The following is a 22,344-nucleotide window of genomic DNA, read 5'->3' as shown; positions in this document are numbered from 1 at the left end:
CACATATATATATATACATATTTATACTCCGGACTCTGACATTGCTCATCCTAATATTTCTTAATTCCATTCTTTTACTTTTAGATTTGTGTGTATTGTTAGATATTACTGCACTGTTGGAGCTAGGAACACAAGCATTTTCACTACATCTGCAATAACATCTGCTTAATATGTGTATGTGACCAATACAATTTTCTTCTTATTTTTTCAAACCTAAATCGACAATGTTTTTTGTTTGTGTATGTATCATTTATTGCACTGTACACTGTACATCATTCCACAGTAAAAGGGAGGTCCATTCTACTCGGAAGTACTTGTAGTTTCCAAATCCACAGAGTTTACACTCAGAGGATACACATTTTGCGACACATCGTACAGAAAATTGTGCATGGTGCAATATGTATGGCCAATATGAAAAAAAAAAACTGATTGTATTTAAACTGATTGGCCGCAAAATGAGCATTGATGCTCCTCTGGGATTTGGAAACTAGAGGTGCTCATGAATAAAATGGACCCCCTCTTTTACTGCAACACTATATGTATGTCAAGTATGTACAGTATGTCCAATATGAAAAACTTACTGAACATTGTGCAATATGAATGGGCTAAATAAAAATGGGATTTAAATGGGATTTCTAAGGTTGATTATAATAACAATAATTATAGTGATAATAATGATGATAATAATATTATTAACATTGTTATTACTATTATTATTCATAGTAGCCTTATAAATCATGTTTTGCTATTTGTATTAATGTTGTTACCATAACTATCTGATTGTATATATTATTGTATTGTATAGATTATATTTTTATTTTTATTATTGTTTCATTTACACCTGCACTGTTGGAGCTCAGAGCTTTAGGATTTTTTTATTCATTAACTATTACTTTCAATAATAGTATTTGTGCTATTAAGGCTCATATCTATTTTTATTTTTTGATATTGTTAAACTAAATTCTAAGTCTGCTAACATAAATAAAATGCAGTGGTGTAAAGTACTTAAGTAAAAATACTTTCAAGTACTACTTAAGTTGTTTTTTCGCGGTATCTGTACTTTACTATTTATATTTCTGACTACTTTTACTTCACTACATTACTAAAGGAATCAATGTACTTTTTTTCCATACATTTTCCCTGACACCCAAAAGTACTCGTTCCATTTCGAATGCTAAGCAGGACAGGAAAATGGTCCAATTCACACATTTATCAAGAGAACATCCCTGGTCATCCATATTGCCTCTGATCTGCCAGAAAAACATGAAAATCATGCTGTCTGCATTGCTTAATATAAGGAATGTGAAATGATTTATACTTTTACTTTTGATACTTAAGTATATTTAAAACCAAATAATTTTACTCAAGTAGTATTTTACTGGGTGACTTTCACTTTTACTTTCGTCATTTTCCATTAAGGTGTCTTTACTTTTACTCAAGCATGACAATTGGGCACTTTTTCCACCACTGATAAAATGTTACAAATTTCTACATTTTGGATGACTTTTTACCATCTTCATTGCGGTACAATTTTTTTGAAGGATAATCGCCAAGGTCACGGTCTTATTTCTTGTTAGGTCTTGCTTATTCTTGCTGGCTTCTCAGAGATCGCGTCTGTGCGGCAACAACAGTATCCGGTAGAAGAAATGGGCGGGGTTTATGACTTTGTAACCTAACGTAACAGGCGTAGAAAGACTGTGTTTGTGGTAAGTTAACTAGTGACGGGGTTTCTCACTGGGTCCCGACCTTATTTATAGCTCAATGGTCCCAAACGCCCTGACTATTCTCAGAAGCCTAACTGACCTTTTCACACTCCACTCCAGCAGCAGGTGGCGATAGGGAACATTTGTTTACTCGTGCGCCACCAAGAGCGCGCATTGCAGCAACCTCAGTGTCCAGGTAGCAAAATTAATACTTCCTGTTTTCTGATTTTGCCTTCAAAATAAAAGTCTGTAGTAAAACGCTATGTGTTTTTTCCAAAATCAATATTTTTTTCAACTTTTCATAGTGCACAATGTAAAAAAAAAAATAACATTCTCAGCTAAAGACAATTATTACTTTATATAAAATAAATAATATTATAAGGTGGAGCACATTGAGAAATGGTTGTAGCTTAAGAAAACGAATGTAAAGAAGATAACATTCTACAGACCCGATTGATCTAGCACTAGATATGTGCTATGATATGGTGTATTTCCTGGATAATCGTGGTCTACATAGCCAGCAGCCCTTTCTACTCCACCCATTTCATTGGTCCCAATGCAATACAATGTAGGCCTATAAATTACATATTGTCTTACAGAGAAAAAAAACATTCTATGTGCTGATGTAAAAGTGGGATTGGGAATTGGGAATCTATATGGTGTCATTTCATGGGGCCTTTTGCTGTGGTCAAACAGATTAAAATGGGGTACAAATATAGAACTATTCAGAAAAAAACTATTATTTGCGCCGATGTAAAAACTGTCTGGGAAGTACTTAGTAAGATCTGTAGAATCTATATATGGTATTATTTCATGGGGGACTGATGTCTATATGCCCAGGAAACACTTTCTACTCCACACACTCCATTGGTCTCAATGCAATACAGTGTGGTTAGGATTACTCACCAGGACAGGGATCAATAACTAGACAGGTTGATTACATTTATTTTTTTAACTAGACAAGTCAGTTAAGAACAAATTCTTATTTTCAATGAGAGCCTAGTGGATTAAGTGCCTCGTTCAGGGGCAGAACAACACATTTTTCACCTTGTCAGCTCAGGGATTCTATCTTGCAACCTTTTGGTAACTAGTCCAACGCTCTAACCACTAGGCTACCCTGCCACCCCAGGGATGGTCAGGGGGACCCTGCACTAGGGTCTGTAAAATCTATGGTGAGCTCCAAAAGTATTGGGACAGTGACACATTTGTTGTTGTTTTGGCTGTGTACTCCAGCACTTTGAAATGGTACAATGACTATGACGTTAAAGTGCAGACTGTCAGATTTAATTTGAGGGTATTTTCCATATCAGGTGAACCGTTTGGAAATTACAGCAGTACATAAAACCTCCATTTTAGCGGACCAAAAGTATTTGGGCAAATTCACTTATGTGTATTAAAGTAGTCAAAAGTTTAGTATTTGGTCCCATATTCTTAGCACGCAATGATTACATTAAGTTTGTGAATCTACAAACTTGTTGGATACATTTGTTGTTTGTTTTGGTTATGTTTCAGATTATTTTGTGACCAATAGAAATGAATGGTAAATCATGCATTTTGTGATTTTGGACTCACTTTTATTGTAAATAAGAATATAATATGTTTCTAAACACTTACAGATAGTTCTGAATGAATTGTGAATAATGGTGAGTGAGAAAGTTACAGGTGCACAAATATCATATCGTCCCCAAAATGCTAACCTCCCATGTTATTGTAATGGTGAGAGGTTAGCATGTCTTGGGGGTATGATATATAATGCTAACCTCCCATGTTATTGTAATGGTGAGAGGTTAGCATGTCTTGGGGGTATGATATATAATGCTAACCTCCCATGTTATTGTAATGGTGAGAGGTTAGCATGTCTTGGGGGTATGATATATAATGCTAACCTCCCATGTTATTGTAATGGTGAGAGGTTAGCATGTCTTGGGGGTATGATATTTGTGCGTCTGTGACGTTCTTACTCAAAAAAAAGAATGTACTTTCTTTACGAGTTTTTTCACTGCTGGGATGGTGTAAATAAAACTAGGCTAGACTAATATTACACACTGCAATTAATATCTTAATCATGAGCCCTGGCCTGCCCTGCTCTTGCTGATGTAAACTTTTTGTGCTGCCTAACCAATGGCTGTGGCACTTCAGGAAGCGAGTCAAAGGCTTTTCTGAAAATCTTTTTTGATTTGTCCAAAAAAGTCAATATATCTGTGTAGGGACTGGTAATGGGTGGAGGCAAAGGGTGGACCGAGTGCTATAGTAAGAGTTGACTGTACTGATAGTGACACTGTTGTCTGTGGTGATAGAGTTAACTGTGGAGTTGACAATACTGATAAATGCATAGATCATAATAATTTAACACAACAGATGATTGTTGTTGTGTAATGCTGTTGAACCACCAAATATGACATCTAAATTGTATGGGGGTGGCAGGGATGTTGGGGAGGATCAGAAAGTTAAGAATCACAACAACAACAAAAATTAACACAATTTTGGGGAGGGGGATTACCATGCTAGTTCAATGGCAATGCATTAAGTTATGCAGCAGCATGAAAAATGTGATTTTCAATTTTAAGATTAAGTTGCGAAAACTTTGCAATGGCCAATTGGAAAACCCATTGCCACTAAACTTAGTGTCACAAAATCTTAGGAATATGTGGGACAAGAATAGAGGTAACATTTATAAATTATATTGCTGGTGACAAAGTGAAATGAAACAAAATTGCACAAACAGAGAATGTAAATAAAGCTCAGGTACAAAAACCTATTGTAGAGAGTTTAAATGAGGGAATGTCAACTGCTCAGAGAAGACCCTCAGACTGCCAATTTAATATGCAAAATATACACTCTTTATAGGATAAATAACCTGCTTCTGATCTTCATCATGATGTAGCAAAAGAGTTCATATGATGGAGTGTCAAGTGTGCAACCCAATCAAATTTCAGACACCCAAGATATTGGGAATGAATACTACCACTTGGAGACAGAACGTTGTGGTAGAGGTATATCAGATGAGGAAATCGTAAGCTCTATGACAACTGAATCAGGTGAGCAGCATGTAACTGGAGAGATTGACGTCGAAATAAACAACGATTCACTGAAATGTGTTTTGTCAGATGATGTAAGTTTTGGAGGGTTCAGGTTTACCACTCCAAATAATTGTGTGTTTACGTTGACTCCTGTCAAATGGGACAGGGTTCATTCAGAAAGTAGTGGTAGGTAGTTAAAGAAGGACTCATGAGAAGGCCTATTTGCACCGCCGAGAATTGGGGTCCAGAAAATGAATGGACTCTACAAGGTGTCGAAAGCGTTCCACAAGGATGCTGGCCCATGTCGACTCCAACGCTTCCCACAGTTGTGTCAAGTTGGCTGGATGTACTTTGGGTGGTGGACCATTCTTGATACACACAGAAAAATGTTGAGCGTGAAAAACCCAGCAGCATTGCAGTTCTTGACACAAACCATTGCGGCTGGCATCTACTAAATCAAATCAAATTTTATTTGTCACATACACATGGTTAGCAGATGTTAATGCGAGTGTAGCGAAATGCTTGTGCTTCTAGTTCCGACAATGCAGTAATAACCAACAAGTAATCTAACTAACAATTCCAAAACTACTGTCTTATACACAGTGTAAGGGGATAAAGAATATGTACATAAGGATATATGAATGAGTGATGGTACAGAGCAGCATAGGCAAGATACAGTAGATGGTATCGAGTACAGTATATAACATATGAGATGAGTATGTAAACAAAGTGGCATAGTTAAAGTGGCTAGTGATACATGTATTACATAAGGATACAGTCGATGGTATAGAGTACAGTATATACGTATGCATATGAGATGAATAATGTAGGGTAAGTAACATTATATAAGGTAGCATTGTTTAAAGTGGCTAGTGATATATTTACATCATTTCCCATCAATTCCCATTATTAAAGTGGCTGGAGTTGAGTCAGTGTCAGTGTGTTGGCAGCAGCCACTCAGTGTTAGTGGTGGCTGTTTAACAGTCTGATGGCCTTGAGATAGAAGCTGTTTTTCAGTCTCTCGGTCCCAGCTTTGATGCACCTGTACTGACCTCGCCTTCTGGATGATAGCGGGGTGAACAGGCAGTGGCTCGGGTGGTTGATGTCCTTGATGATCTTTATGGCCTTCCTGTGACATCGGGTGGTGTAGGTGTCCTGGAGGGCAGGTAGTTTGCCCCCGGTGATGCGTTGTACTACCATACCCCGTTCAAAGGTACTTAAATATTTTGTCTTGCCCATTCACCCTCTGAATGGCACATACACAATTGATATCTCAATTGTCTCAAGGCTTAAAAATCCTTCTTTAACCTGTCTCCTCCCCTTCATATACACTAATTTAAATAGATTTAAGTGACATCAATAAGGGATCATAGCTTTCACCTGGATTCACCTGGTCAGTCTATGCTATGGAAAGAGCAGGTGTTCCTAATGTTTTATATACTCAGTGTATAGGCCTATAGTGTATTGCTTTAGGACCAATGGAGTGGGTGGAGTAGAAAGTGTTGCTGGGCATATAGACATCAGTCCCCCAAAAATGATACCATATATAGATTCTACAGACCCTACTTAGTACTCCCCACCTCACTTTTACATTGGCACAGATAATCGTTTATCCTGTTCAGTGCTATATTTGTACCATATAGTGTCCAATGGCATGGGTGGAGTAAAAGGCCAGCAACACTCCGAATGGATTCAATTGGGATTTTGTGTCACTGGCTTACACACAATGCCCCATATTGTCGAAGTGGAATTATGTAATAAAATGTTTATAAAATAAATTATAATAAACCCTGAAATGAATTGAGTTAATAAGTATCAACCCCTTTGTTATGGCAAGCCTATATCAGTTCAGGAGTACAAATGTGCTTAACAAGTCACATAGTAAGTTGCATGGACAACAATATTGTTAAACATGTTGAATGACTACCTCATCTCTGTACCCCACACATACAATTATCTGTAAGGTCCCTCAGTCGAGCAGTGAATTTCAAACACACATTCAACCACAAAGACCAGAGAGTTTTTCCAATGCCTCGCAAAGAAAGGCACCTATTGGTAGATTGGAAGAGTCATTGAATATCCTAGGATATCCCTAGAGCTAAGCACACACAAAATCCTAGAGGAAAACCTTGTCCAGTTTGCTGTACATTTTCTTTTTTTCACTCAGTCTGCTTTCCAATAGACACTGGAAGACAAATTCACCTTTTAGCAGGACAACAACCTAAAACACCAGGCCAAATATACACTGGAGTTGCTTACCAAGACAACATCGAATGTTCCTGAGTGGCCTACTTAAAGTTTTGACTTAAATCGGATTGAAAATCGATGGCAAGACTTTAAAATGTCTGTCTAGCAATGATAAAGAACAAACTTGACAGAGCTAGATTAATTAAAAAAATAATAATGTGCATATATTGTACAATGCAGGTGTGAAAAGCTCTTAGAGACTTACTCAGAAAAACTCACAGCTGTAATCGCTGCCAAAGGTTATTCTAACATGTATTGACTCAGGGGTGGGAATACTTATGTAAATGTGATATTTCTGTATTTCATTTTCAATACATTTTTAACATTTCTGAAAACATTTCTTCACTTTGTCGTAATGGGGTATTGTGTGTAGGTGGGTGCGAAAAATAAATACATGTAATCCATTTTGAATTCAGGCTGTAACACAACAAAATGTGGAATAAGTCAAGGGGTATGAATACTTTCTGAAGGCACAGACCCTTCTGAGTATTCCCTACAATACTTTTACTGCGGCACCCAGAACAGTTCTTGCTCTATAAGCCAATAAGTATTCCATATACAGTAATTCACATTGTCGCTGATGGAATGGGTGGAGTAAAAGGCCAGCAACACTGTGTTATTCAGAGGCCCATGAAATGACACCATATATAAACCCTCTCACTGTCAACTGTATTTATTGTTAGCAAACTTAACCTGTAAATATTTGTATGAACATAACAAGATTCAACAACTGAGACATAAACTGAACAAGTTCCACAGACACGTGACTAACAAAAATTGAATAATGTGTCCCTGAACAAAGGGGGTCAAAATCAAAAGTAACAGTCTGTTGTGGCCACCAGCTGCATTAAATACAGCAGTGCATCTCCTCCTCGTGGACTGCACCAGATTTGCCAGTTCTTGCTGTGAGATGTTACCCCACTCTTCCACCAAGGGACCTGCAAGTTCCAGGACATTTCTGGGGGGAATGGCCCTAGCCCTCACCCTCCGATCCAAAAGGTCCCAAACGTGCTCAATGGGATTGAGATCCGGGCTCTTTGCTAGCCATGGCAGAACACTAACATTCCTGTCTTGCAGGAAATCACACACAGAATGAGCAGTATGGCTGATGGCATTGTCATGCTGGAGGGTTATGTCAGGATGAGCCTGCAGGAAGAGTACCACATGAGGGAGGAGGATGTCTTCCCTGTAACGGACAGCATTGAGATTGCCTGCAATGACAACAAGCTCAGTCCAATTATGCTGTGACACACTGCCCCAGACCATGACAGACCCTCCACCTCCAAATCGATCCCGCCCCAGAGTACAGGCCTGGGTGTAACGCTCATTCCTTCGACGATAAACGCGAATCTGACCATCACCCCTGGTGAGACAAAACCGCGACTTGTCAGTGAAGAGCACTTTTTGCCAGTCCTTTCTGGTCCAGCGACGGTGGGTTGGTGCCCATAGGCGACGTTGTTGCTGGTGATGTCTGGTGAGGACATGCCTTACAACAGGCCTACAAGCCCTTAGTCTAGCTTCTCTCAGCCTATTGCGGACAGTCTGAGCACTGATGGAGTGATTGTGCGTTCCTGGTGTAACTCGGGTAAGTTGTTGCCATCCTGTATCTGTCCCGCAGGTGTGATGTTCGGATTTACCGATCCTATGCAGGAGTTGTTACATATGGTCTGCCACTAAGAGGACGATCAGCTGTCCGTCCTGTCTCCCTGTAGCGCTGTCTTAGGCATTTCACAGTACGGACATTGCAATTTATTGCCCTGGCCCCATCTGCAGTCCTTGTGCCTCCTTGCAGCATGCCTAAGGCACGTTCACGCAGCTGAACAGGGACCCTGGGCATCTTTCTTTTGGTGTTTTTCAATAGCAAGGCCTGTTCAGTGTCCTAAGTTTTTATAACTGTGACCTTAATTGCCTACCGTCTGTAAGCTGTGAGTGTCTTAACGACCGTTCCACAGATGCATGTTCATTAATTGTTTATGGTTCATTGAACAAGCATGGGAAACAGTGTTTAAACCCTTTACAATGAAGATCTGTGAAGTTATTTGGATTTTTACAAATGATCTTTGAAAGACAGGGTCCTGAAAAAGGAATGTTTATATTCTACAGACCCTTCTGAGTATTACCTACAATATCTTTTTGCTGTGGAACCCAGAATAGTTGCTTTGTAAGCCAATATGCATTCCATGTACAGTGATTTGACTTTGGAACATGTTTTAAAAACCCCATTTTAATGCACATGTGACTTAAATATGAACAAATATGAATCATTGTTAATGTTTAGACAATTATTTTTCATATATCATTCATAATCACAGGTTATTGACACGTTTCTACTATTATGTGGAAGACTTTTATTTTGAGAAATTCCGTGACCCAGAAGTACTTTAAAGTGTTGCTGACGAGACGGTGATAACCTACAGGATGCTTTTGTCTTTCATGCCGTGCCACGTGATGAAAACAACACCGCTTGCTATCTCGTGAATACTCCACTTGCATTATCTAAAAATGTTTAAAATACAGTTGTTGAGGGTTTTTCTCAACGAGAGATTAACAGCTGCTGCTGAAGAGATATTCGGGGTCGTTGAAAAAACGGTAGCAGAGTATCAGGAGGAAGTTGTCCGTCTACAGAGGCTGCTCGACATTGTTCTTCAACCTGAGCCTGATATAACGTTAAAGCTACACAGAGCAGGTTTGTTAGCTACTCAATACGTCTTTCTAATTAAGGGGCGCAATAGCGACATATATATGGAGGTAAATCATTGACATAATGATGTGAGTGTGTAGAATAGTTTTATAGTTGTAAACACAATTTGAAAGGGTAACTGATGAGTTGTCAACATGAAATAATAATCTGTACAGTAGTTGTAAACACGTTCTCAAACGTAACTGATGAGTTGTGAAAATGGGGGGGGGGGGGGGATGTGGTTGTAATGGCATTTGCAACCTATGATTCGCAAACGTTTAACATAATATTTGCAAGCAATAATTGCATCTGTACACCTGCACATGTCAATTTCGCAAGCACAGAATTTTGGCAGAGAGAGACCTGTTTCTTCTAACCAATCAGATGAGGTTTTTGATAGACCAGCATACTCTACACTGGTTGGTTGGTGACAGCTCACTGTGTTGTCTGGCGCAACCACCTGTCAATCACGACGTGTATTACTAGGTTACCACTGAGACTGCTTGCACAATGTCCACCAAAGAAGCCCAGCTGTTAGTTATGGCCGGTAAGTTTAAATGTCTTTCTTTCATGGATAGGTAACAAGCTATTTTCTATTTTGTAATAGGTGTTTGAAAGCAATTGTCCAAGTCATTGTTGTTAAAGAGTTGAACTCTTACGTTATAGTCTGACGCTAGCTTCCGAAAACAAACTATTTAAAGCTTGATTCTGTATGGCGCCACAGCTAGCTAGCTAGCTAGCATAATCATTAGATTAAATGAATCATTCACCTGCTAGAACCTAGCAACTGACATAAATCCCATGATGTATTGATCACCCAGTTAGATATGGAGTTTTAGTAGAAGTCAGACTGAAGGTAGAAAATAATTTGTTAAATATGTAGAGATCGATGTTCCGTCTACGGGACAGTTGTTACTCAATTAGCATAATGTGTCAACAACATAGGTACCAACCTAGTTTTTAGCAAGGAAAAAACATGTGTCTTATATGGGCAGAAAGGAATTGCAGTTCCTCAAGAACTTTAAGCTAACTGCATTGTCCAATTTACAGTAGCTATTGCAGCAAAAAAATGCCATGCTATTGTTTGAGAGTGCAGAACAACAAAACACTTTTTTTCACCGCAACAGGTTTGATACATTCACATATGAAGGTAAAATATTTACTTACATTCTGAAAGTCTTGCACTGATTTGTCATCCTAAGGGTCCCAGAGATACAAATCCATAAAGTATGCACTATCTATTTTGTATTTCCACTTGTTCAACTTGCAAAGAAAGACATCTGTGAAAATCGAACGCTAAACGTTGTTTCAACCAGTCAAATTACATTCGTATTTATTCCTCACAAGTGAAAAAGTAACCAACCTTTGCTAGATCAGTCTGCATTCAGTCAATCCACTGGGAAATCAATTTTAGCTAGGAAGACATCATGGCTATATGGCATCATTGCGCGCCGATGATACGGGCTGTGTTCCCTTGATTGACTGTATCTTTGTCAAATCGTTTTGAAACCAAGCTAGCTAGATACTCTCATACTCATTGGCTATGTGGAAACTAGAGGTCGACCGATTATGATTTTTCAACACCCGATATCGATTATTGGAGGACCCCAAAAAAATTACAACAATACTGAATGAACACTTATTTTACCTTAATATAATACATCAATAAAAATCAATTTAGCCTCAAATAAATAATGAAACATGTTCAATTTGGTTTAAATCATGTGTTAAAGTGTTGTACAAGTGCAATATGTGCCATGTAAAAAAACGTTTGAGTTCCTTGCTCAGAACATGAGAACATATGAAAGCTGGTGGTTCCTTTTAACATGAGACTTCAATATTCCAACTTAAGAGGTTTTAGGTTGTAGCTAATATAGTATTTATAGGACTATTTCTCGCTATACCATTTGTATTTCATATACCTTTGACTATTGGATGTTCTTATAGGCACTTTAGTATTGCCAGTGTAACAGTATAGCTTCTGTCCCTCTCATCGCCCCTACCTGGGCTCGAACCGGGAACACATCGACAACAGCCACACTCAAAGCAGCGTTACCCATCGCTCCACAAAAGCCGCGGCCCTTGCAGAGCAAGGGGAATAACTACTCCAAGTCTCAGAGCGAGTGACGTTTGAAACGCTATTAGCGTGCACCCCGCTAACTAGCTAGCCATTTCACATCGGTTACACCAGCCATTAGGCTGACAGGCTTGAAGTCATAAACAGCGCTGTGCTTGTGAAGAGCTGCTGGCAAAACGCACAAAAGTGCTGTTTGAATGAATGCTTACGAGCCTGCTGCTGCCTACCATCGCTCAGTCAGACTGCTCTATCAAATATCAAATCATAGACCTAATTATAACATAATAACACACAGAAATACGAGCCTTTGGTCATTAATATGGTCGAATCCGGAAACTATTATTTCGAAAACAAAATGTTTATTATTTCAGTGAAATACGGAACCGTTCCGTATTTTATCTAACGGGTGGCATCCCTAAGTCTAAATATTCTTGTTACATTGTACAACCTTCAATGTATGTCATAATTATGTAAAATTCTGGCAAATTAGTTCGCAATGAGCCAGGCTGGCCAAACTGTTGCGTTCATTCATTGTCAGGGTGCATGCAAGAGAAGTGACACAATTTCACCTGGTTAATACTGCCTGCTAACCTGGATTTATTTTAGCTAAATATGCAGGTTTAAAAATATATACTTCTGTATTGATTTTAAGAAAGGCATTGGTGTTTATGGTTAGCTACAGTCGGGCTTTTTTTCGCAAATGCGCTTTTGTTAAATCATCCCCCAGCGTTGCATCAATTATATGCAATGAAGGACACGCTAGATAAACTAGTAATATCATCAACCATGTGTAGTTAACTAGTGATTATGATTGATTGTTTTTATAAGATAAGTTTAATGCTAGCTAGCAACTTACCATGGCTCCTACTGTATTCGCGTAACAGGCAGGCTCCTCGTGGAGTGCAATGAGAGGCAGGTGGTTAGAGCGTTGGACTAGTTAACCGTAAGGTTGCAAGATTGAATCCCAGAGCTGACAAGGTAAAAATCTGTCGTTCTGCCCCTGAATACGGCAGTTAACCCACGGTTCCTAGGTCGTCATTGACACTAAGAATGTGTTCTTAACTGACTTGCCTAGTTAAAGAAAGATGTAAAACAAATCGGCAAAATCGGCGAACAAAAATACAGATTTCCGATTTGTTATGAAAACTTGAAATCGGCCCTAATTAATCGGCCATTTCGATTAATCGGCCGACCTCTAGTGGAAACCCTTTGTCCGGCGCACAAACTTTCAGCTAACCTAGCGCACCAGGAGGCTAGTTCTGTTTGGACATTTATGCGTAACCTGCTTCGACATATTCTTGCACATCTGTGAGTTATGAAAACTGTTTTGCAAATGTTGAACTTACAATATGGCTACTAATACTGGAAAAGCTAAATGAAAGTCCAGGTATACAGATTTTGGACGATATTCTAGCAGAAATCTACCGGGAAAGTGTCATAGACAACAGCTAAAGGAGAGGACGCTAACATTACCTTAAACTGGTAAGTGAAATACGAGTCTTTATATTTATATTGTAAATCCGAAAGCCACAACATGTCAATGTCAACATACAATACACATTTGGGCTCCAGACTGGCACAGTGGTCTAACACACTGCAGTACCTGGTTCGAATCCAGACTGCATCATATCCGGCCGTGATTGGGAGTCCCATAGGGCGGCGCACAATTGGCCCAGCGTCGTCCGGGGTAGGCATCATTGTAAATAAGAATTTGTCCTAACTTGCTCAGAACATGAGAACATATGAAAGCTGGTGGTTCCTTTTAACATGAGTCTTCAATATTCCCAGTTAAGAATTTTTAGATTGTAGTTATCATAGGAAATATACGTGTCGACTATTTATCTCGATACCATTTGTATTTCATATACCTTTGCTATTGGATGTTCTTATAGGCACTTTATTATTGCCAACCTAATCTCGGGAGTTGATAGGCTTGAAGTCATAAACAGCGCTGTTTTAGTTAATATTGCCTGCTAACTTGAACTAAATATGCAGGTTTAAAAATATATACTTCTGTGTATTGATTTTAAGAAAGGCATTGATGTTTATGGTTTGTGCATTTTTTGCGAATGTGCTTTTGTTAAATCATCTCCCGGTTGGCGAAGTTGAAGTAGGCTTTGATTCGATGATAAATTAACAGGCACCACATTGATTATATGCAACGCAGGACAAGCTAGTTAACCAAGTAATATCATCAACCATGTGTAGTTAACTAGTGATTTGTAACGACGTGCGCTGAGAGTCGGGAAGCAAGTTCAGGAAGTGAGTGTTTTAATAACTAAACACAACATAATACAAAAATAAGAAACACGAACAACACACAGAACTGACACAAGAACAGAAACAATAACACCTGGGGAAGGAACCAAAGGAAGTGACATATAGGGATGGTGATCAGGGAGGTGATGGAGTCCAGGTGAGTCTGATGACGCGCAGTGCGTGTAACGATAGTGACAGGTGTGCACCATAACGAGCAGCCTGGTGACCTAGAGGCCGGAGAGGGAGCACGCGTAACATGTTATGTGAAGATTGATTGATTGTTTTTTATAATATAAGTTTAATGCTAGCTAGCAACTTACCTTGGCTCCTTGCAGCCACAAGGTCCTTTTGATGCTGCACTGACCACCTGCGTAACAGGTGGTCAGCCGCCATGCCGTCTCCTCGTGGATTGCAATGTAATCGGGTCCTAAAAGGCAGATTTACCGATTTGTTATGAAAACTTGAAATCGGCCCTAATTAATCGGCCATGGAGATTAATCGGTCGACCTCTATTCCATACATGTTTCATTTTAGAACATTTATCTTACTGCTTAACTATTTATCTGTATATGGAATTGTATTTGTTTTTTTTTAAAATATTTTTTTTCTTAATCTTTACAGGAAAATGCCTCGGCCCCTATCTGATGTGTGGAGACATTTCACTGCAGCTAATGTAGAAGGAAAAGCTGTGTACATTTGCAAATATTGTAACAGATCAAATGTGAAGAATGCAACAAAGATGCAGAATCATCTGGCCAAGTGCATAAAGTTCCCTCAGCGCTCACAACAAGCAACCTCTGACAAAAGTCCCTCTTCTTCTATTCGAGGTGAAAATGATGAATCAGACACCTTATTGATAGCAACAGCTCATGGTCCTCCTGGAATCAGATGCTTTTTTGACTCAGTGGATGAACGTAGTCAGAGAAATGCTGATGAATGTCTTGCTCGAGCTGTGTATGCAACTGGTTCACCTCTGATGCTCACAGGCAATGTGTATTGGAAGAGATGTTCTTCGCCCAGCATACACCCCTCCAACACCCTCCAATGCTTTATCTACTCATTTGCTGGATACAGAGTTTAAGTGAAGGTCAAGCAAATCTTAGAGAGAGCAGACAGTATTGCAATCATCTCTGATGGGTGGTCAAATGGTCGTTGGCAATGAATAATTAACTACATCATCTCCATCCCTCAACTAGTATTCCACAAGAGCACAGACAAGGGACAACAGACCAGTCTCTACATTGCAGATGAGCTGAAGGCAGTCATCAATGACCTTAGACCACAGAAGGTATTTGCACTGGTGACAGACAATGCTGTGAACATGAAGGCTGCTTGGTCTAAAGTGGAGGAGTCCTACCCTCACATCACATCACACCCATTGGCTGTGCTGCTCATGCATTGAATCTGCTCCTCAAGGACATCATGGCACTGAAAACAATGGATACACTCTACAAGAGAGCCAAGGAAATGGTTAGGTATGTGAAGTGTCATCAAGTTATAGCAGCAATCTACCTCACCAAGCAAAGTGAGGGGGCGGCAGGTAGCCTAGTGGTTAGAGCCTTGGACTAATAACCGAAAGGTTGCAGGATTGAATCCCTGAGCTGACAAGGTAAAAATCTGTTGTTCTGCCCCTGGACAAGGCAGTTAACCCACTGTTCCTAGGCCATCGTTGTAAATAAGGTAAAAAGTGAGAAGATAAGGTCACCACATTGAAGCTGCCCAGCAACACCTTTTGGGGTGGTGTTGTCATCATGTTTGACAGTCTCCTGGAGGGTAATGAGTATCTCCAAGAAATGGCCATATCACAGTCTGCTGATATGGACAGCCCCATCTAGAGGATCCTCCTGAAACCTATAGCAGTAGCCATTGCATGGATTGAGGGAGACAATGCCATCCTGTCTGATGTTTAGATTTAAGAGAAGAAATCTGTACTGCCCTTCACTGTTGCTCCAAGCAGAGGAAACTGCAGTTCTGAAATACATCAAAAACATGAAGACTTCTGCCTGAAGCCCATAAAAGCTGCAGTATACATACTGGACCAAAGTATGCTGGCAAGAGCATCCTGTCTGGTGCAGAGATCAACAAGGCCTATGGTGTCATCACTACCGTGTCTTGCCGCCTGGATGAGGGCAAGGTTCTTGGCAGTCTGGCAAAGTACACTTCCAAGCAAGGGCTTTGGGATGGAGATGCATATGGCAGTCATGCCAACATACCTCATCAGCCACTTGGTGGAAGGGACTTTGTGGATCTGAGGCTCTTTCCCCTGTTGCCTCCATCATCCTCCAAATCCCACCAACATCAGCCGCCTCAGAGCACAACTGGTCCTTGTTTGCGAACACACACACCAAAGCACGAAACAGGCTGACCAATACAAAATGGAAAGTGACAGTGAAGATGAGGCCTCAGAGTCTGATGGTCATGAGGTGGACATTGAGGTCCAGGGAGAAGACGTGAAGCTTGAGAGGAAGACAACCAAAGCTTTAGTTTCTAGACATCATTTTACAGATGTATGTTGAAAACGTTTTGGGAGATGCGATGGATCATTGGGGATCATTCAATATTCCCTTTAGTTGTTCAGTGAAATCATCCCATATAATTCATATAATTTTATTAAAGTTCAATTTCGTAACTAAAATGATTTGGTTTTTTTTCTATTGGAAAGATTTAATCATTTGCAAATGTGTGTACTTATGATAAGGTAAAATGTTTGTTTCTGTCTCCATATTATATGGTAAATATATCCAATGTAAAAAGCATTTAAATTGTGTTAATATTTACATATATTTCTGTTATTTCCCATATATTCCTGTCAATATTCCCCAAAATGTGAAATCCTAGGGGTGAGACACACTTTGCTACGGGGTTCCGGGGGCATGCCCCCAGACTTTTTTGGTTTGTTGAAAAACAGGTTTTAAATGCTAATTTCTAGTGACTTTTGAGAAAAGTATACAGGCAACAGAGAGAATGTTTTTTTGTTTTGTTTGTTAATTTACTGCAATTCTACTCATCTTGCCATGGGGCGTAGAGAACAATTTGCAGTTTTACAGCTAATTTCCTTAAATTCTACACATTTTGCCATAGGGTGGTGAGAAATGTGTGCAATGTTTTTGGTTATGGTATTGAGTGACAGTGAATAACAAAATCAATGGTGGCTCCCCAGTCGGTAATTCAACCATGATTACCACTAATTTAGATTGGTAAATTAGTCAAGCCAGCTAAAACATGGGCTAATTGAGTGACTGTCAGAACAATATTTATTTTATTTTTAATCGCACCTTATTTACCTATTCTACTTTTCTAATTCTCAATAGTAAATTTAGACCCTGACTTTTAAACTGCGCACCATAATCCAATGTTATTTAAAGCTTTTACTACCTACTTGTGCTTGTCCTGATTGTTATAGAGTTGTCAGTTGGATTTGGAATCTATAGTTTTTTTGATTTTTAAAATGTTTGTGTCCCTTGCAAAAAAGAAAGCATCGTTGCATCTCTTTCTCCATTAAGAAACAAAGCCTCCCTTGGCAGAGGTCGGGTAAAACTCTAAAAATAAACATACAGATTTCAGCACGCAAAGAAAAGCTTGCAGCTATACGGCACAAACATAGGTACAAAGAAATAAATAAAGAATGGACATTTTCAAGTATAGATTCTAACCGACTCGATGTCGTTGGTGGACACTCATCGCAACTCAAATTTCTGCCACTTAAAACTAATTTATTGCATTTCAACATTTTTTGACATGACCCATTGCCCTTCTAACCATAACATTTTTTAAAGAATGGCACCATGTTCAAAAGTTGTGGCTAAATCACTGTTGGCTCAAGTTGAACACTAGTTTTATACCCTCAGCTTATGATGTGCTCAAAACAGGAGTTGCATAGGCCTTTATCTGAAGGAGGAGTTATTGGCTAATTCATGTTATATTTAGGCTGCATTTTGTGATGACATTGATCTATCAGGTTTGACAAGTACCTTAATTAGGGCTCTGATTGATAACCACTTTTTAGGTATGGTGAGAGCCAGAGGCAGATGTGGCAGACCTTTACAGTGCTGAAGTACAGTGCAATCCTCTGAATACTAAGCATGTTCTGTGTAACATTAATTCCCTATTAACTAGGGATGGGAATTTGAAATTATTTCACTATTTGAATAATATGTTTGTTTTTTTTCCTCGGCTGAGATGATGTTCACCATCATGGAACTGATTCTGTTTTTTAAACTTTCTGGTGAGTGTTTTTCATTGATCAGTGTCAAGTCTTGGACCCTCCGTTGGTGCACAGCTGTAGGCTAATTGCTATTTGAAGTTGGGAAAATAGCATACAATTGTCATGGCTGAATGGAGGGCTAAATGCGGTATGATAGTAAAATGTATTTTCATGTAAAACGCAACCCATATCCCATGAGACAGAAAATGAGCTTGAAAATAAGTAACTTTGTGCGTCCTTAGAACTGGTGGCTACATTTACAGTGCGCAACTGTAAACAGTGTACTGTCAAAGACACGTGACATCTGAAGCAACAGTAGCTCAATGCACCTTATAAATAACACAAATATACACTACACCTGCCCGTCGAACATCTCATTCCAAAACCCCTTTGCTGCTATAACAGTCTCAACTCCTCTGGGAAGGCTTTCCACTATATGTTGGAAAATTGCTGCGGGGACTTGCTTCCATTCAGCCACAAGAGCATTAGTGAGGTTGGGCACTGATGTTGGGTGATTAGACCTGGCTCGCAGTCTGCATTTCAATAGGGTTTAGGTAAGAGCTCTGTGCAGGCCAGTCAAGTTCTTCCACACCAATCTCAGCAAACAATTTCTGTATGGACCCTGCTTTGTGCACAGGGCATTGTCATGCTGAAACAGGAAAGGGCCTTCCCCGAACTGTTGCCACAAAGTTGGAAGCACAGAATCATCTAGAATGTCATTGTATGTTGTACCGTTAAGATTTCCCTTCACTGGAACTAAGGACTCCTAGCACAAACCATGAAAAACAGCCTCAGACCGTTAGTCCTCCTTCACCAAACTTTACAGTTGGCACTATGCATTGGGGCAGGTAGCGTTCTCCTGGCATCTGCCAACCCCAGATTACTCCGTCGGACTGCCAGATGGTGAAGCGTGACTCATCACTCCAGAAGACGCGTTTCCACTGCTCCAGAGTCCAATGGCGGCGAGCTTTACACCACTCCGGCTGATGCTTGGCATTGCTCATCTTAGGCTTGTGTGGCACTGCTCAGCCATGGAAACCCATTTCATGAAGTGTTACAACTGAGGACAGACAATTTTTACGCACTTCAGCACTTGGCGGTCCCGTTCCGTGACCTTGTGTGGCCTACCATTTTGTGGCTGAGCCATTGTTGCGCCTAGACATTTCCACTTCACAATAACAGCACCTACAGTTGACCGGGGCAGCTCTAGCAGGGCAGACATTTGACGAATTGACTTGGCATCCTATGGTGGCATCCTAAGACGGTGCCACATTGAAAGTCACTGAGGTCTTCAGTAAGGCCATTCTACTGCCAATGTTTGTCTATGGAGATTGCTTGGGTGTGTGCTCGATTTTATACACCTGTTAGCAATGGTTGAGGCTGAAATAGTCAAATCCACTAATTTAGAGGGTGTCCACATTTGTATAAACTCAGCAAAAAAAGAAACGTCCCTTTTTCAGGACCCTGTCTTTCAAAGATAATCATAAAAATCCAAATAACTTCACAGATCTTCATTGTAAAGGGTTTAAACACTGTTTCCCATGCTTGTTCAATGAACCATAAACAATTAATGAACATGCATCTGTGGAACGGTCGTTAAGACACACAGCTTACAGACGGTAGGCAATTAAGGTCAAAGTTATGAAAACTGGATGCAGTTACCTGTATGTTCATGAGTCTTAGCTTTCAGGGATGGGGTCATAATTGCCAATAGCCCAAACCGTTCAAACATTTCATAGGAAGAAGATCACAACTGCATCCAATTAACCTCCCCCAGTCATTCTGTGCGGAGTCCTTTGCAACTTATGAGCATTGTAGAGGGAAACCGAAGACTCATGTTCCTGAGAATCTTCGCTTTCAGTGATACTCGTTAGTACCGTGGCAAGTAAACAAAACACGAAGTGGATGTAACTTTAAGAAAACAGCCCTAATGTTGTAAACATTATGTTCATTATCAAATCAAAATCTAATTTTATTTGTCACATACACATGGTTAGCAGATGTTAATGCGAGTGTAGCGAAATGCTTGAAAGTGTTGCACCGTTCCCGGAGGTACTGCAATACCGGGTCGATGCGTGGAGCGGACGGAGCAAGCCCCATTTCCGACTCCCTGTTCGAAAAATCCATTTAATATGTAGTCCCCCGATGGGGGACGTATCAGATATTAAACTGATAAGAACAGATACTACACTTGATCTGAGCCAAAAGGCCGAGAAGCGATCATTATGTTGTCATCCAGAGTCACATTGATTTATTTCCCAATTCAAAGCACACTATTTTACATACAGCAGGGTTTTTAAAGGTCCAAACACTTTGGTAAGTGTAATATTAAAGTTAGCGGGTAGACCTAAATGTAATAATGTCAGTATTAAGTTCTCTGTTTCATCCTTTCTCCTTTCCTCCAGACCTCCAACAGCGTACTCTCTCTGTATCTGAAGAGGAGGTTCCCTCTGAGCAGCAGCAGTGTGAGCAGGAGTGGAGCCCCAGTCTGGGACCGGAGGACACAGAGCCCATACAGATTAAAGAGGAAGAGGAGGAACTCAGGACCACTCAGGAGGAAGAGCAGATTCATGGGTTTGAGAATGATACTAAAGACTCCATATTCACTGCTGGCTGTGTGAAAAATGACTGTGATGAGGACCCAACTCATCCCTCACATCTCTATCAAGCCCAAAAGGAAGGAAATGGCAAGAGAGACCCTACAACTGAACAGATCACAACACAACCTGATGGAGAGTACATAGAATCAGAACCAATCAGTGTCTCCCAGCCCCTCTCTGCAGTAAATCCAGATGCAGCTCAGAGTGAAAACATTGAAAGTGTAGGTGGTATGGAGACTGGAGGACCTCTGTCAGGTTTTAAGCCAGTCATATCAAAGAGATCAGAGATGGCAAAAGGACAAAGGTCCCGTATCAATACTAAGGGTAAGACATCGACACAATTCTCCCTCCTGAAATCACCCAGTCAAAGTCATGCTACTTCCTATTGTTGTTCCTGCCCTGTTTGTGGTACATGCTTCAACCAGAATGAAGATCTGAAAAGACACATGAGGAGCCACACAGGAGAGAATCCATATTATTGTCATGATTGTGGCAAAACATTCATTCGGAGTGGACATCTAAAAATACATATGCGGATTCACACAGGGGAGAAACCTTTTAATTGTCGTCATTGTGGCCAAGGATTCAACCAGAATGGAAATCTAAAAAGACACATGAGGATTCACACAGGAGAGAAACCTTATCACTGTCATTTTTGTGGCAAAGGATTCTGCAACAGCAGTAATCTGAAAAAACACATACGGATTCACACAGGTGCAGGGTTTGGGTCAATTCCAATTTAGTTAGAAATTTCAATTCGAGAATTTACATTGAATTCAATTCAAATTTCAACAATCTTTAAGTAATGGAACTAGACTGTTGAGTTGGAATTGTAAAAACATTTAATCTTTGGAATTGAATGAAAATGTATGGAATTTATGCACTTAGCATTTTTTTATTGCAGGATTTGTTTTAAATCATTTCAACTTGTAATTATATATTTACACTGAACAGTGACATGATCAGCCAGAAAGAAGCCTGAATGAATTTAATTCGAATTGGAATTTGTGGAATTGGGGATAATATTGAATTGGGAATTTAGTTCTTGGAATTTACCTAACATTGGAATTGGGAGGAATTGAATTACTGATCTGGAATTTGAATTTAATTAAATGGAATTTACAGGGAGAGGGAATTGAATTAGAACTGAATTTGTGGAATTAACCCCAACCCTGTACGGGGGGAAGAGAAGCCATTTCACTGCCCTGATTGTGGCAAAACACTAATGTTACAGCTCGATCAACAAATTAATTCACACAGAGGAGAAATAAGACTGTTACTGCCCTAACTGTGGCACAGGCTTCAATCCGATTGACCATCAAAAGATACACAAGTACTCACATGGGAGAAATGATATCATTGCCGTGTTGATGACTGATGTTTCAGGAATGACACAAATCCAAAAAGTACTCACATGGGAGAGACAATTAAGATGCAATGATTGATATGCTTAAGTGGGCCCATTCATATAAATTAACCTTGTATTTTGTCTTCATCCAGGGATGGTGTGTTTTATTCACAACATAATAAATGTTGATAACCTTGTTCATTGAA

General features: G+C 39.7%; 1 protein-coding gene and 1 non-coding gene across 2 annotated transcripts; one reads left to right on the top strand and one right to left on the bottom strand.

Moving 5' to 3' along the window:
• Positions 1-9,353: 9,353 nt before the first annotated feature.
• On the top strand, positions 9,354-22,344 carry LOC110521403 (uncharacterized). Its single transcript, XM_021598933.3, has 2 exons — positions 9,354-9,656; positions 20,596-22,344. Exons 1-2 carry the CDS (start codon positions 9,473-9,475, stop codon positions 21,531-21,533), a joined length of 1,122 nt encoding a protein of 373 aa, XP_021454608.2. The 5' UTR covers positions 9,354-9,472; the 3' UTR covers positions 21,534-22,344.
• Positions 20,221-20,411, bottom strand: LOC118945892 (U2 spliceosomal RNA). Its single transcript, XR_005041048.1, has one exon. It is a non-coding gene; the product is annotated as a U2 spliceosomal RNA (small nuclear RNA).

The sequence above is a fragment of the Oncorhynchus mykiss genome, chromosome 4 (assembly GCF_057628025.1).
Source record: "Oncorhynchus mykiss isolate SJ-2025 chromosome 4, ASM5762802v1, whole genome shotgun sequence".
Classification (NCBI taxonomy): Eukaryota; Metazoa; Chordata; class Actinopteri; order Salmoniformes; family Salmonidae; genus Oncorhynchus; species Oncorhynchus mykiss.
This window is presented reverse-complemented; position numbering and strand designations above follow the sequence as displayed.